Source organism: Zootoca vivipara, chromosome Z2, assembly GCF_965207765.1.
Source record: "Zootoca vivipara chromosome Z2, rZooViv2.hap1.1, whole genome shotgun sequence".
NCBI classification, from domain to species: domain Eukaryota; kingdom Metazoa; phylum Chordata; class Lepidosauria; order Squamata; family Lacertidae; genus Zootoca; species Zootoca vivipara.
This window is the reverse complement of record NC_142585.1, coordinates 12868811-12885447: the sequence shown is the minus strand read 5'-3', so window position 1 is coordinate 12885447 and position 16637 is coordinate 12868811. Positions and strand designations below refer to the sequence as shown.

Sequence of the window (16637 nt, the reverse complement as noted above, 5' to 3'; positions counted from 1 at the left end):
ATGGCTATCAGGAATATAGCATAGGGTCATTAATCCCCACCACCACCAATAGGTGGTTCCCTGCCCCCCTTCCCTTATTTACTGCAGGGAAACTATGTTTCGTGCTAACAAGCCTTGCCTGCAAAACATGCATCTGCAAAACTGCTTCGACTCATGGAAATCCCTTACTGGCCCTAACAAAAGTTTGCCCAAGATCTGTCAGAAGTCACAGAACAGCAACTATGATTTTAGAAAACCATGAAGGGAGGCAGGATCACACAAGTCAGTGGTTTGGAGTACGATAAATATGTTGTTTTCACTGAGACCAAATTAGCTGAAAGCTTTCTTATTTTATATAAGACAGCTGGGTCAGATCTTTGGAAACAGTGGGCTACAAATAGCTAAGGTTTTGTGAGAGAGGCCCTCACATAAAGTGAAATCAGGAACTGTACTACAGTTTACATTTTAGCACTTCTCAAGTTGAAAGCCAAACATGCTGCAATGGAAAAATTAAAAATCCAAACCTTCTGGTAGTTTCCGCTTCCCTGTAGCTGGTTTTGTTTTTTTGTTCCTTACTGTAGACCCTCGATTACTGATTCCACTAATGACTGACATAGTATCGTCATCACCCCCAGCTAGCAAAGAGTTCCTGTAAGACATGAGTGGAAGCCACACATCTTCTCTTCGGAGAGACATCTGAAAAGTCATGAACTTCTCCAGATATACGTACCTTTAAGGAGGAACAAAAAATTATTACTAACATACCCTGGATACAGTATATATTTAACATATGAATATCAAAAGTAATGACACAGTTCTCTAAAGCTTTTAAATTCAAAGGTCTAAAGACAGAAACAGCATTTAAGTAGCAATTCTCCCCTGCAATAACAAAACAGCTAGCAGCTATGTCCATGTATTGCTTTTGTCAGCACAGACTCTAGTCATTCTTACATCTGCTCATTTTGCTTTTGGGTTATTATGTATTTTCTGTTCTCATTTGGTATTTTTATGTTATGAGCCACACTGTGATCTTTGGATCAAGGGTTGTAAACAAATTTAATAATAATAATTGTAATATTAATTGTAATAATAATTCTCCACCCCACTAGGATCAAGTTAGAAAAGACTGTTGAGTTGGCCCTAATCTGGAATGTAATAGCAAACAGTCCCCTAGAGCTAGAATGGAATGGAATGGAATGTTGGCTCTGGAACTATTATCAAATTCTTCTCTGGAATTTTTGATAAAAGCTATTCTTGTTCCATACATCATGGACAAGCTACATGTATATTTTGTCCTAATTCTAGTGTCTCAAACAACAAGACGACTTGGGCACTATGTCCCAATGCTAAAGTTTGTCCACCCACAACATTCTGAAACAATTCTTTTATAGACTATCACAAGAGAATAAAATATACCTCCATGAATTGTATCTCATCCTATGCTCATAATTTGTTTAACACTGATGTTTACTCACCACAATGCTAAATGTCTCGTTTAGGAGAATTGCTGTATTTATTTGTGTATAAGACTAGTTGTTTTTCCCCCCTTTAAAATAATGTCACAATTGGGGGGGGGCGTCTTATACACGGATATATCTCCCATTTTCTTAAATTGGAGTCCGCCAAAATAGGGGGTGTCTTATACATGGGGGTGTCTTATAAATTGAAAAATATGGTATATGGAGCAATTAATTATTAAGCAAACTGAAGATAAAATGTTCCACAGCTATTCTCAGAGAATTATATTACAGAAATGTTCTTAAATGGCGATACTTAAATGACATCTGTGTACCTTGTAAGAAGATCCAAATATAAAGAATATACTTACACTGTTTTTTTGTCTTGCCTGAGAAGTTTGGATGAGAACTCACTCAATATATCAAGAAATGCAAGATTTAATGGTGGGTGGCTCTCACCTTGAGGGTTAGGCTCTTTAAAAGCAAACTCTATGCCGTCCCTGAAAACAATTAAAAACTGAAGTGAGCACTTCTAAATGAGTTTTCACAAAGGGCAAAAAAATGAAAAACATACAGTAAGGTTTTCCTTTGACATGAAAAGGCTCCAAAACAATTGATGCTAGAAAAGTCTTTCAAAAGGGTAAACAGTACTGTACAGTGGTGCCTCGCTAGACGAATTTAATTCGTTCCACGGGTCTTTTCTTATAACGAAAAATTCGTCTAGCGAATCCCATAGGAATGCATTGATATTTTTTTTGCCCATAGGAACGCATTAATTGAATTTCAATGCATTCCTATGGGAAACCGCGATTCGCTAGACGAATTTTTTGTAAAACAAATTCATCTAGCGAGGCAACCTCGGCTCGGAAAATCCTTTTGTTAAGTGGAAATTTCATTAAGCAGGGCATTCGTTAAGCGAGGCACCACTGTATTCGGTGTTTTTACATTTCACATATTGCAAATCATGTCTTTTACAACTGTGAATGAAACATTGTTCTCAATTCAAATTAAACATTTTAAATGAAGCTAAAATGATTTTTCCTATTTGTTTTTGTATTCTCATGGAATACAGTAAATTCAAAGTATGACATTTTTCTTTTTGGTGTTGTGTGCACATATGAAAGTGCTTTATGAAAGTCTACCCACTGCCTGATGCCCAAATCTGAAAAACAAAGGTGATGAACCTCAGATCTTCTTCATGAAAAACAGGTGCTCTGCCACTAAACTACAGCCTTACCATCATAAAAAAGCTTCAGAAATAACATGGTCTACTTTCTTTTATGTCCAGTTAGGCTAGAAGGAAGCAAGCTATTGCACAGCAGATGGAGTAAAATGCACAGACCTCCAAGGGGCTTGTGAGATAGCATTGCTAAAATTACAGAAAGTTATATAGGTGGTGAATCTTTCAAACTGAGGTTCACATATGCCTCTATGCAAATGTAACCTAGGAGTCACATGCTAGTGGTGGCAGGGTCAATGGCAAAAGTGGGCAGAGCAATAAATATGCATTTTACCTTTGTGAACTAGGCTCATTTCAACACACACTCTCACAACCCTCTCTACCCTCCACCCAGACAAACAAGAGGAAATATAGGAATTCATGGACACATTTCAGCTAGGCAAAAGCATTCAAGGAGGGTATAAAGTTTGGCTGGTGGGGGATATAACCCATGGAGAGTCCTGAACAGCAGACAGTAGCCTGGAGAGTTATATTTGGCCTCTGGGTCAGAGGTTCTACCCACACCACAAAGACTGAATTGGCTAGAATTGAATATACAATTTATTTTAGACTTTCCACCTGCTAGAAATTGAGACTGATAACACATTAAATTCACAAAAAGCTAAATAGTAATTCAAAACTCCAGATGCATTTGTGTTTTCCGAAACAAAAAAAATAAAATGGGAGCAATTACTTGTGTAGCATAGCAATGGCTTCTCTTGTTTTCAGTTGATCGAGTCCAAATGTTAAAGCAAAACGTCGAGCTAACTCCTTAATGCCACTGAAAGTTGGTGATGATCTGTCAAAGTTATACCCATTTTCTTGAATCATCTCATTGAAAAGCTGCATAAAGAAAGTATTTTTCAGTCTTAATAAACTTTTGTATAATTTAATGCATAATCTGACTATTTCCCCAAATCTTACAAAATGAGTGACTTCTACCAACTTTAACCAAAACCATCTTAAGAGCTAGTCTTTCAACATAAAATAATAACTTTGCTTATACTCCAGCAAGACATGCAAAGGTTATAAAGAGGGAAGTATTACTTATAACAATACAATGAAGTGTACAGAGCATTCTGTCTGCTGAATTCCATCCCCCAAAACTTGATTGAAGCTTACAACGTGCATACCCGTATGTCAACTTATTTTCAGTAAACCTTTTGCAATGTGGTGTTAGTGCTAGTTCTAAAATATATACAAGCTGAAGAAGAACATAGAAGATATGTACTTAAAGAATCTGGACATTATGAACCTGGGCATTAATATTAATTAATAGGTAAAGGTAAAGGGGCCCCTGACATCAGGTCCAGTCGTGTCCGACTCTGGGGTTGCGGCGCTCATCTCGCTCTATAGGCCGAGGGAGCTGGCGTTTGTCCGCAGACAGCTTCCGGGTCATGTGGCCAGCATGACAAAGCTGCTTCTGGCGAACCAGAGCAGCGCACAGAAACGCCGTTTACCTTCCCGCCGGGCGGTCCCTATTTATCTACTTGCACTTTGATGTGCTTTCGAACTGCTAGGTGGGCAGGAGCTGGGACCGAGCAATGGGAGCTCATTCCATTGCAGGGATTGAAACCGCCGACCTTCTGATCAGCAAGCCCTAGACTCTGTGGTTTAACCCACAGCGCCACCTGGGTCCCCTATTAATTAATAAGGATTTATTAAAGTATTTCATAATTATTCATCCGATGGCCTGCAGGGTGATGCAAGCTGACAAATATTATTCAACCCATTAATTTACAGACTGAGGGAAACATATGGAAAACCCTGTTCCTTCAGGTGAGGGTAGTCCAACACATGGCTCATGCATACTTGCATACATTTAAGTGATTGAATTTCTCTTTGAGAGAAATCACAAACATGAAATGAAATTTCCTAATTGTCAACGCTTATTAAAGTTAGCATTAAGTATCACAGAGCTTCATGGGCATAACAATGGACTCAGATATAAATAGAATTACAGTACTACTATAACTTGAGTTGCACTAATTTATTTATCTTAATAAGGTCTGTTTTTAGCAAACATTGGGATCGGGTACTTTAATTGAGGAAGTACTTACCTGTTGTAAACTGAGAATCAGAGTCTTTGCACACTGGATTTTATCTATTTGCCTTGTTTTACTCATTGTTTCTTTGATTATATCTCCATAATCATTGTAATACTACAAGGGAGAGAAAACACACAAAATAGCTTGACTTGCTGACAGCAAACAGTCACTTCTTAACAGTGTTAAGAAGTCAATTGAAGGGATACTAAAAAAGGACTTTAAAATATTTCATTTAACTACAATTTAACAAGACATTCCCAGGGCCCAGGCAAGACATGCATTCTATCAATACAAGACAGAAGGAAAAGAAATGTATTCTGATATGAATCAAGTATATAATCTGTTTATGGTCTACCAGCCACACAGAAAAAGGAAATATAAAATCTTGAAAAAATGAGAACATGCTAGCTGACAGCAACCAGTTAACATGAAAGCCCCACCCCACATTTTCAGAAGATCAGAAATGCTGATTACCTTCATATATTGCTTAAAAATATCTGCAGCAGTATTCATTTCCACCACAGTATATACAATAAGTTTACAAAAAGCTGCAAGCAAATTTCTTCTTTTGTGCAAAGCTTCAATCTTACTGGCTTCATCATCCTGCTGTCCATCTAAGAAATGAAATAAGGTGCACAACATTTAAAAAAAATCAATTCTCATCAACTGGACCTTTATTAACAGCTGCTGAAAATGTTGTTGAAAATAACCTATGATAGCAGGAAAAAAAGAAGTGACTACCAAATGCTTTGCCAGCTACACTGTAATAACAAGGCAATCTTTAAAAAGAACCTATAACTTTTAAGTACACTGTAGCACAGAATAGTTTTGGTAGTTGATTTCAGTTCTCTTTATTTCTTGTATGATCCCTTTCCAACTTTTTACACGAATTTACACCTAGACTGGTACTTCATGGAATCATAGAGCTATCTTTTAAAGGTAACTGAAAGCAGGACACCATGCAAGGCCAGGAAGTTCTAACTGTTGTAAAGGACACATTCAAAGCTAACGTGAGTTACTACAATATAGACTGCAATGATGAAAATATGGTGTAAGCTAGGGCCTAATTCCCACTCAAGTGAGATAAATGTGTGTCTTCACTGTACCACTTCAGACTGCAGTTGGGAACTCATGTGATAAAATAAGGAAACAGGCAAGCTATTCTGAGGAAGCCAGTGATATAGTAGATTAAGGGAGAACCCAGGTCTTTTGGGTCATATTCAGATTCTGTCAATATGATTAGAAGATGATTTCACAGCCTTATACCTGCACTGTTGTTATCATCATCCTGGTCAATGAAGACATGATCAAGAATAAAATTCAACATTTCAGCTTGCAATGAAGAGTCAGGAGTGTAAACTAGCGGCTCTAAGATGTCACGACCTCCTGACATAATCTGATGACTGAAGATCATTAATACGTCACACAAAATTGTAAAGGCCTGCAAAAAATAATGATAAGAACCATAATTATGTGATTATACTGTAATTTTATTTTCCGTTGCAGGCTGTTAGATGTGGAATTCCCATCATTATATTGCTTCTGTCATATTATGAAAACCCTGACCTTTGACACCTGAGATGTTTTAGGACCCACCTCATTCTTCCGATTTTAAGCATTAACAGATTTTAGTATGTTTGTATTATTATGGCAAGGAATCCAATAAACAGTTATAGTCATCATCAACCAGAGATATGATATGCTAAACTTGTAAAGTAAGGATCCAACAAAGTTTCCCATTTCTCTACCTTTTATTCTGAGGAGCTCTACTAAATCTAGTGAGAGAGCTTTATATTTTAGCACATGTATATTTCACCTTTCTAAAGGCAACACCTGAGTAATTTCCAGTCCATCTTCCATCCAGGCCCATGTGCACCTAGAAGCATTCTGGGTTGAAAATAGCTGAAAGTCCTTTTCATTTTTTTTAAAAAAAATCAATTTTCTTAATTGATTGTTGGGCGGGGCGGCAGAGCTAATGTAGGTTTTCTGGGGTACCAGGTTGCCAGTGAGCACTGCAATGGCAATCCCAAGGCTAGAAACTGAACTAAAATATCATACAAAAGTGTGTTTTCATATGCTGAAAAAAATCTAAAGATACTGCCTTTCTAATATTCCAAACATTACCATCCTATCAATTTGCACTATTACACAATATATATAGTGTGTTTTCATGTGCTGAATATATATATGCTATATGCGCGCGTGATTGATATGTGTGTGTGTGTGTGTGTGTGTGTATATATATATATATATATATATATATATATATATATATACACACACACACACACACACACACACACACACACACATATACATATAGCGCGTGCATATAGCATATATATATTCAGCATATGAAAACACACTATGGCAAGTTCTTAAAGAAATGGGAGTGCCTGATTACCTCATCTGCCTCCTGAGAAATCTCTATGTGGGACAAGAAGCTACAGTTAGAACTGGATATGGAATAACTGGTTGGTTCAAATTGGGAAAGGAGTACGACAAGGCTGTATATTGTCTCCCTGCTTATTTAACTTATATGCAGAATTCATCATGCGAAAAGCTGGACTGGATGAATTGCCAACCTGAAATTAAGATTGCCGGAAGAAATATCAACAACCTCAGATATGCTGATGACACAACCTTGATGGCAGAAAGTGAGGAGGAATTAAAGAACCTTTTAACGTGAGTGAAAGAGGAGAGCGCAAAATATCTTCAATCACTTTCATACAAAGGGGCCAAGTAGTAAAACATTGACTAACCTGTTCTTTAACAGCAGTATTTACATTGGTAAGATAGTGCTGGCAGATTTGACAAAATACCCTCATCTGTTTCTTTAAGCGTAGAAGATCCTCCTTTGAAATAGAATGATAAATAATATGCAATGCTTTAAATTATACTTGCTTGTTAAACAAAAAATGTATGTTAACTAAGAACTTGTCATAAAATAGAAATGATCTAAGAAAAGAAACAAAAAACATGTATTATAATTGCAGCTTATTTGACCCTTGGAATTATACCCAGTGCAAGTTTCAAGCAAGCTTCTGGATCACACATTGCATCCCTCTGTTCTCATTACAGATAGAAATAAGCAGCTGAAAAGAGATGTCCCATTTATGTCATTTAAATGAGAGACCTCCCTCCCAAAGCTCAATAAATCCACCCTGCCATCCAGAGGTCAGAAGGGTTACCAGCTGTCCTCCCCCCCCCCCAATCATACTGACAGGCACTTCAAGTAGCTTGAACCTGGTGACACACTGTTATTACACATTTCATTCTATGAAACTATAAGTTGCCACCATCATCATAACAAGGCTTACCTTTGTAGAACTGCTGTCAGTAATTTTTGCTAGCTGCCAAAGGATTACATAGTGAGTACACTGCAGAGCATGAATAACAATCTGTGTTTAAAATACAAGATAAAATGGTTATTAAAAAAAAACCTGATTTTTGTTTTCTTATATGTATTTTTCCTATTACTGCTTTTTAAAATATACAAACCTGTTCAGGCATATCTCCGTTCTCAATGCCTGTTTTTAATAACTTGTAGTTACAACCAAATAAATCCCATCTTGACAGATCATGAGCACTGAAATAGAAAAAAAATGAACAGCTCAATTTCATCACACCTTCTCTCCCACTTTGCAATGCACTGATGACTGTAATCCTTGCAATACAGTGCAAGCAGCACAGTGCAACTACCCTTAGGCATTAGTCAAATTACTCTCCTTATAACATTATTTATACCCCACCCATCTGGCTGGGTTTCCCCAGCCACTCTGGGCGGCTTACAACAGAAAAATGAAATAAAACAATTAAACATTAAAAGCCTCCCTAAACAGGGCTGCCTTCAGATGTCTTCTAAAAATCTGGTAGCTGTTTTTCTCTTTGACATCTGATGGGAGGGCGTTCCACAGGGCAGGCGCCACCACCGAGAAGGCTTCAGGTGGCCCTCATACCTCTCTAGGCCACACCTATCGCAGCCCCAACTTTTGCCTCTGACCCTGTCCACAACAGTCATGTAGCCCCCATAAGGGAATACAACCCTTGATATGAATAAATCTCCCCACCCCTGCTACAGAGATCCAGTGTGCTTTGCACAGCACCAAGCCATGGAGGATGCAATGTGCCTAGTTTTCCCTCCTTGCCCTTTGCCCTGGATTGGAAGAGGAAGGAAAGAGGGGTGCCAATCTGTAAATAGCTTTTTACTGTAGAATAGATTGTGGCATCAGCACAGGTATCATTCAATATAAAATATATTCCTAAATGAACTTTCCAGATCTTGGTCTAGTTTGTATCTCAAATTTGTCCTGGAAAGCATTGAGCAAACATCCTAACCTCCTAAGACTATTTACGTAATGTACTGCACAAATAATCTGGTTACCAGCGAAATTTAATCAACATCTCCTGTAAAGGAATGTGTCCCACATTGTCAACAGTAAGATAACCTGAAGACTCAGGAAACAATTGACTTCAAGCAAGTAATGAAACTTTGGGGAATAGTTAATGATTCTTTTACTCTTTAGATCAAGATATGTTAAGTGTTGTAAGATTTGTTGCCTGCTTATTTTAAAATTTTGCTGTCTGAAGCAGCATCCATATATTCGGTCTCTTTTATTTCATGTAGTAAGACAATATTTCTTTATTCTCTTACATATGAATTTCCACTGGGTATAAGAACAAGGGGAAACTCATTCATATTTTTTTTTAAAAGCACACTGTGACTAGCAAAAAAGATTAATATTGGGAGTGTACATAGAAGACACGTAGGTGGTGGACACATACACAGGTTTTTAATGCCCACCTTCAAACAAGACAAGACAGATTCATGCACAGCTTTCCCTAAGTAAGTTGTTCTAAACAAAGAGCTAACATGGAGTCTAACCGGTGGTACTCTGTCTCTCTCTAGTATTAAAAGAGTCAATGCCTCTTTACACAAACATGAAATGTGTAGTTGTGGTGATGTTAATAGGGGGAAAGACCAGCAGGAACAGAAGCTGGGCATATTGAGCAGAAAGTAGTCGAATGCCTGCACAACACATGACTGCTAAAATGATCACAGCGCTACTGTCAATTATTTTAAAAAAATATTTTTCTTATTAAAACAAAGAGTTGAGAGTTGCAAGAAGTGGACAGGCTGTTCCTGTACTTACTTATGAAATGCAGTGATTCGCTTTAATGTTGATAGGACCTGATAAGCATCATCTTCATCAGGCTCTTCACCCTGTTAAAAAATTATACGGTTGCAGTAAAAGTAAGTATCTTCAAAAAATGGTAAAGTAATATTTTAAGAGTAGCTCAAATGAAAATCACTTACAAAATCAACAACTATCAATCCTTTCTATTTCAGGCCAGATATGAAGTGTACTTGCAATTGTTGAGGTTTTTTGTTCTTACAAGGAGCGATGAGAAACAAATATATCTTCTATTACCTCTTGCAATATGTAACAATAGAACCTTGTAAATAAACACAATTGTTGGGGTGTTGTACCTTGTGAGAAGCCTTTTGCTATCTTGCCATTGAGAATGCTAGCTTGAATGCTAAAGCAAGAAATACAAAAGAAAACCTAAAACAAGATACATGCCTCTTGCAGAAAATCTTCAAGAAGTCTATTGAATTTGTCAGCCAGTTCATCCATTAGTTGACTTCTTGCAATGTCCACTCTATTAAATATTGTGAACTCTTCATTACAGAGTGCATGGTACGTTTTAGAGCAAGCTTCCAAAACATCTGTGTCGGTGTGCTTTTCAACAATATCCCGGATCTGTCGCAACAAGGCATCCAAATGCTACAAAAGACAAATCAAAATTATCAAATAAGCACAGCAAACATATGTTTTCTGGTGATTTGATCAAGTAGAACAAACAAACAAACAAACAAACAAACAAACCCAAAAGGAATTTCTTTAAAACTACTTACAGTGTAACCTTGGTTTACTGAACACCTTGGTTTACGAGTTTTCGGTTTACGAACAACTGCAACCCGGAAGTAAGTAACCCAAGGTGTCTGAGGCCTACGGAGGCCTCCACAAAGGCCTGAAGACTGGGCCGCAGCTGCAGAGGCGCTCCCATGGCTCCGCAAAGGCCCGGAGTAAAGGCCCGGCCTCCACAGAGGCATCGGAGTGAAGGCCTGGCCACCGTGAAGGCATTGGAGTGTCTGCGACTGGGCCGCAGCTGCAGAACCGCTCCCATGGCTGTGTGAAGGCCCGGCCTCCGCAGAGCCATGGGAGCGCTTCCGTGGCTGCGGCCCAGTTGCAGACACTCCAATGCCTCCGCGAAGGCCCGACCTCTGCGGAGGCAGAGCGGATGCTCTGGTGCCTTCCGGGAGGCCGGGCCTTCGCTCCGATGCCTCCCGGAGGCTGGGCCTTCACAAAGCCATGGGAGTGCTTCCGTGGCTGCAGCCCAGTCGCGGACGCTCCGATGCCTCTGCAAAGGCCCGGGGTGAAGGCCTGGCCACCCAGAAGGCATCGGAGCGTCCGCGACTGGGCCGCAGTCACTGAAGTGCTCCGATATGTAAGAGATCCCTCACATTTTCATTTTGTACTGTTTTATTCATTTCATTTTATGGATCAATGGCCTCATTAGACAGTAAAATTTATGTTAAATTGCTGTTTTAGGGGGTGTTTTTCATCGTCTGGAACAGATTAATCCACTTTCCATTACTTTCAATGGGAAAGTTCGCTTCAGGTTAAGTACGCTTCAGTTTAAGTAAAGACTTCCGGAACCAATTGTGGTTGTAAACCAAGGTACCACTGTATTTCAAAAGAGGTAGGTATTGGCTTCACCTGTTACAATTGCATTCTCATGAAGCTATCTGCTCCATAGCCAAGCCTGCAATAGCCCCCACTATGGAATGCTGCTAACCCCCAATATAAAATTATCTGTTTAATAGGAGGATTTGTTCAGTTTTTATTCCCTTTATTCTTCTATACTTGCATATTTGTTTACCTTTTCTAATCTTCCTGTTGTGTAGATCTCCAAATCAAAATATTGTGGCAACTGTAACAAGTTGGTGACTTTCTCTGCATCTACGGAATACTGTAGAAATTGATAAAGAAAACAAAGCTCGTTTTAAAGAAAACAAAAGTGTCCCACATAATCATGTATTTGTTAAATTTTAATACCAGATTTCTACCACATTATGCATTCTACAATTCCAGATATGAGTTTTACCAGGAAATCAAAAATATTCATTATTATTCAACACTGTTAACTTCATTAACCAGGTAGCTTCTCCAAATGCAATCTTTCTGTATGCCTCTTCAAGTGCTGGGACCAGTGGAAAATTGCACAAGAAGGGCAAAGCACATGATTTGCATGCAAAAGGTCACAGGTTCAATCCCTGGCTTCTCTAGGTAGGAATGAGAAAGTTACTACTAGTTACTACTGTCTGAAACCCTGGAGAGCTGCTGCCAGCCAGTGTAAACAATACTGAGATTGATTGACCAATAGTCTAACTCTATAGGCAGCTTCCTATGGAATTGTAGTCTTAAGGAGAGAAATAAACCACTCACTTTTGCTAATAGCTGAGGGAGAGCCACAGCAAAAAGTTCTGTAATCCTTGTCCTGTCATCCAACTGTGCTTTTTTCTCTTTTGCCGTAAGTACCTACATTGAAAGTGCAAGGATAGTTATAACTAAATAAGTTATCATATCAACAGTTTCAACAGTTGTTTAGTCCAACCAGTAACTTAAAGGTAAAGTTACCCCTGACCATTAGGTCCAGTCGTGGATGACTCTGGGGTTGCGGCACTCAACTCGTTCTATAGGCCAAGGGAGCTGGCATTTGTCCGCAGACAGCTTCCGGGTCATGTGGCCAGCATGACTAAGCCGCTTCTGGTGAACCAGAGCAGCACACGGATGGTGCTGTGGTCTAAACCACAGAGCCTAGGGCTTGCTGATCCGAAGGTCAGCGGTTCAAATCCCCATGATGGGGTGAGCTCCCGTTGCTCGATCCCTCTTCCTGCCAACCTAGCAGTCCGAAAGCACGTCAAAGTGAAAGTAGATAATTAGGTACCGCTCTGGCGGGAAAGTAAATCAGTAACTTACCAGGTTATAAAAATGTAACTCATAGTAGACCCAAGACCCTGCTGCGCCAGACCAAAGGCCAATATAGTCTAGCATCCTGTTTTCCACAGTGGCAAACCACATGCCCCTGGGAAACCCAAAAGCAGGACACAAGAACAATAGCTCTATCCCACTGTTGTTCTCTAGCAATTGTTATTCAAAGACATGCTATGCTGTACTACTTTCTGGAGTTAATATAAAAAATAAAGAACAGGTGTGGCTCAGATGTGCAGCAGCTGCGCCAGAATCCCCACCCATCCATGTGCTCATGCATGCCCAGTGACAATTACGAATTTGGTACAGATGCCACATGTATGAACAGATTCATATAAAAGAGCAAACTAAAATTTATTGTTTACATTTATTAGTTGCTTATTAACTGAATCCTCTAACCAATGTACAACCAAAGTTAAGCAATGGGGATAGAATCATGTTTTCAACAGCCACACAATTTAACACTACATAAACTTATTGCATAGTAGAGTTACTAAGTGCTAATGCTACAAAAATGTGCCACAATTCTATGACCGAATTTCAGTATTGGAACTTGGATTGCTGGTCTCTGAGACAAAAGATAATTTAGTTAAAGTTAAGATACTTACACTAAGATGTACACTACATCTTCCAGTCAGCACATCTTACTTCTGATTTAATGTAATAATCATGAAAGTTAAAAGGCTTTTGGAACACAACATATATGTTTTGAACAATAGGGTCTTTTGATACGTACTTTAACAATGAAACATTACTGACATTGTACTGCACCCATCTGTCACAATATATGTGAAGAATTACCAACACATTTTTTCATTTGCTAGAAAGCCTTATTATTAAAATCAAATATGAGAATGAATTCAGCACTACTGCCAAACTATAAGTTTACAAAAACAAAACCATACCCGCTTTCCTGAGCCTCTTCCTACTGGGGGATGACATTCAGCTGCTTGTCTAATTGTACACAGCATTATTTCAATTAGTGCACTTTCCTGTTTGTCTGTTAAAGCTGAAATTATAATAAATAAATGAATAAATATTTCAACTCATTTTTCCTAAGAGCATACCTGCTTATGAAGGCTTAGATATAAGTAATAAAGGTTTTCCACTGGAATTATGTTAATAGCTTAAACTTGCAACTGGGGCTTCAAGATTAAGTAGAAAACAACAAATGTGTACAATTATGAGTTTGAATTCAGGTTTGGAAGTAATAGTAATGTTTTACAGTTTTTGTACTACATTCAATGGTGTATTTGCATTTTAATGCTTTCTTTAAGAAAACAGCAGTATTATTTTTACAGAATAAAGTAAATGGGAGATTCACATGATAAGAACAAAGCAGAAGCAAGGGTACTGATCTGCAGAATTAACTCAAGGTACTGATTTAGCATTAAAATGATTTCAAATGTTTAATAAAGTTATCAGGGATGATGTTTCAGTATAAATCTACAAGACAGCACTATTTATACAATCACAATACCAATACAGAAAACTGAGGAGCAACCAGACATCTGTTTGTTTATTAAAGCACACTTGCTGGTTTGACTATGAAATAGGAGAGGGGGTTAACTTTGTATACTAAAAAAATCACGGTGAGTGAACAAGGGAAAGTGGATTTCGCTCCTCATCACTGCAAGATCTACTCTATAATTCTCTGGAGAGCTTGTTTATTAAACATATACATATTTCAATTGATCCCCAAGTTGAAGACAACAACAAAAATTCAACAGATTTAGGCTACAAACTATGCTTCATAATGAGTATGCCCCATCGAAGAGTACATTCCAAAGAAATATGCATAGGACCAAACTGACCTATGGACTGCAAGACCTATGGACTATTGCTAACCAATGGTTGCAATCCAAATTTCTGTACACAAAAGAGCTTCCCTTTCTCTTCCATGAGAAAGGAAACCTCTCCAAACTCAAAACCCCTTCCCAACCAGACTATAAAGTCTTCTTATGAAAAAGTTTGATGCTGAAGAATACAGTGAAATCTTACGTTCTTCTCCATTGAGTGGCTCCTCCAACAGAAGACTATTCATACATTCCCAGTCCTTCAAGAGATCAGTGGCACAATCCCACATGCTGTCCACCAAGTAAGCAGCATGCTCATGTAACTAAAAAAAGATTCAACTGTATTTAATATTTTGTCTCAGGAAAACTAGTTAATATGTAGGAAAATCCCTACTGTTGTTGAAACTGTAAAAGAGCCAGTACTAATTCCTGTTATTTATGATTTCAAAGGGAGGTGTTAATATTGAACAGAATTATGGGCAATTAACCAGGAAAATGTTTTGTTACTTGTTTGCAGTTACAGTACTATGATGACCCCTTAAAACAAGTGTATTTAAGCATCCTGAACTGGTTTACTAATTCAGAAATGTGTGCTGCATTTGAATTGACAGTGACAGTCATGGTTATTTGAAAGATCTAATCGCAGCAAAGCACTCAAAGAACCTCAAATCAGACAACTCTTCTTCTCCCCTCATGCTTCTATTATCAAAACTGTCAAGCTAAGCAGTGTCAGCAATAATCATAAAGGGAGAGATTTGGAGGTGCAAAGAAGAGCAAAGGAAATGTGGCCTATGAGTTCAATCTTCCTGACCATATTGTTTATATTCATACTCTTAACAGAGTAGCCAAAACTTTTCATGAACTCTAATTAGTGTAGCCAAAAAAATATATAGGCCTTGGCATCACTCTAGGCAGATGTTTAATTATCAAAAACTACCTTTACAGTAAAAGAAATAATCCATTAAATAATAGATTTGTAAAGACATCCTAGTTTAAAAAAACATTCAACAGATACAGCGGTACCTCAGGTTATGAACTTAATTCGTTCTTAACCTGAGGCGCACTTTCGCTAACGGGGCCTCCAGCTGCTGCCGCCACACCACAATTTCCGTTCTCATCCTGGGGCAAAGTTTGCAACCTGGAGCAACTATTTCTGGGTTAGTGGAGTTTGTAACCCGAAGCATTTGTATATGAAATGTATATAAAATGAACTGGGGCAAAACTTTTACTCCTATTTTAAGCAAATTGCTATACTTGGGTGAGATACTTCTTACTATTCAGAAAGTCTTGAATGCCTGGTATGCTCTTCAGAAAGAAATCACCATAAAAATCAAGCATTTATCTTAACTATAGTTCTATAAAATGAACAAGTTACTCATAAACATACCTCACTTTCCAAAAAGAAAAATACTAAAGTCTTGACAAGGTTAGCATTTGGACCTTGTCTCCCCCGTCTTTTAAGAATTCCATCCTCTTCAGGGTCTCTACGACTAAAAAGCCTTTCAAAGCAAGGGAACAAAAAAACAAGCACCAGACATTTATTGCTGTATCAAAAATTGCTGCATATGCATTTACTAGACAGATGATGTTTTCAAGAGCAACAGTTAACTATTATTAACAGGTAAAAGTTTGCTCTTTTATAGACAATATCCAATTGTGGCACCCTACTGATGCAGTGAACTTCCACTTGCACATGTGATACATTTTATTTCTCATTTTCCTTGCTGTCACCAATGCACCCCAAAATCTGCTCCAATGGGTTGAGGGACCCTCTGAGATAGATGGGGGGGGGGACGTAGGGGGCAGAAGAGAAAGGGGAATTCCCACTGTGTACACTGGCACTATGTGCGATCTCATCCTCTGTCACTATGGAAGGGTTGCCAATAATAGGGTTGCCACATTTTGAAGAACAAAAAGTGGAACATATTTTCTGACTTCTACTTTCTGTTCTGTCAGGCAAAAGCTGAGGCATTTTCATGCATATTCACCTCTGGTGACTGAACACTCAGTGGCCTAGTTTAAATATGTGTGTGCTGGGTTAGGATAGCAGGAGTGCAAATGCTTGCCTACTTAGAATC

The 16637-nt window shown here is 38.4% G+C and overlaps 1 protein-coding gene across 4 annotated transcripts in view; it reads right to left on the bottom strand.

Annotated features, from left to right (window-relative positions):
- STAG2 (STAG2 cohesin complex component) overlaps positions 1–16637 on the bottom strand; it is a 69783-nt gene that overhangs the window by 7838 nt on the left and 45308 nt on the right. For all 4 annotated transcript variants that reach the window (XM_035112443.3, XM_088664499.1, XM_035112445.3 and 1 more), the window contains 16 exons: positions 15947–16058; positions 14765–14882; positions 13669–13772; positions 12218–12310; positions 11652–11741; positions 10289–10492; positions 9857–9927; positions 8205–8292; positions 8024–8104; positions 7466–7558; positions 5970–6144; positions 5178–5317; positions 4716–4817; positions 3350–3498; positions 1808–1936; positions 504–709 (listed from right to left, as the gene is read on the bottom strand). In XM_035112443.3, coding sequence (XP_034968334.1) covers positions 504–709; positions 1808–1936; positions 3350–3498; positions 4716–4817; positions 5178–5317; positions 5970–6144; positions 7466–7558; positions 8024–8104; positions 8205–8292; positions 9857–9927; positions 10289–10492; positions 11652–11741; positions 12218–12310; positions 13669–13772; positions 14765–14882; positions 15947–16058 — 1955 coding nt within the window. The remainder of the gene's footprint in view (positions 1–503; positions 710–1807; positions 1937–3349; positions 3499–4715; positions 4818–5177; positions 5318–5969; positions 6145–7465; positions 7559–8023; positions 8105–8204; positions 8293–9856; positions 9928–10288; positions 10493–11651; positions 11742–12217; positions 12311–13668; positions 13773–14764; positions 14883–15946; positions 16059–16637) is intronic.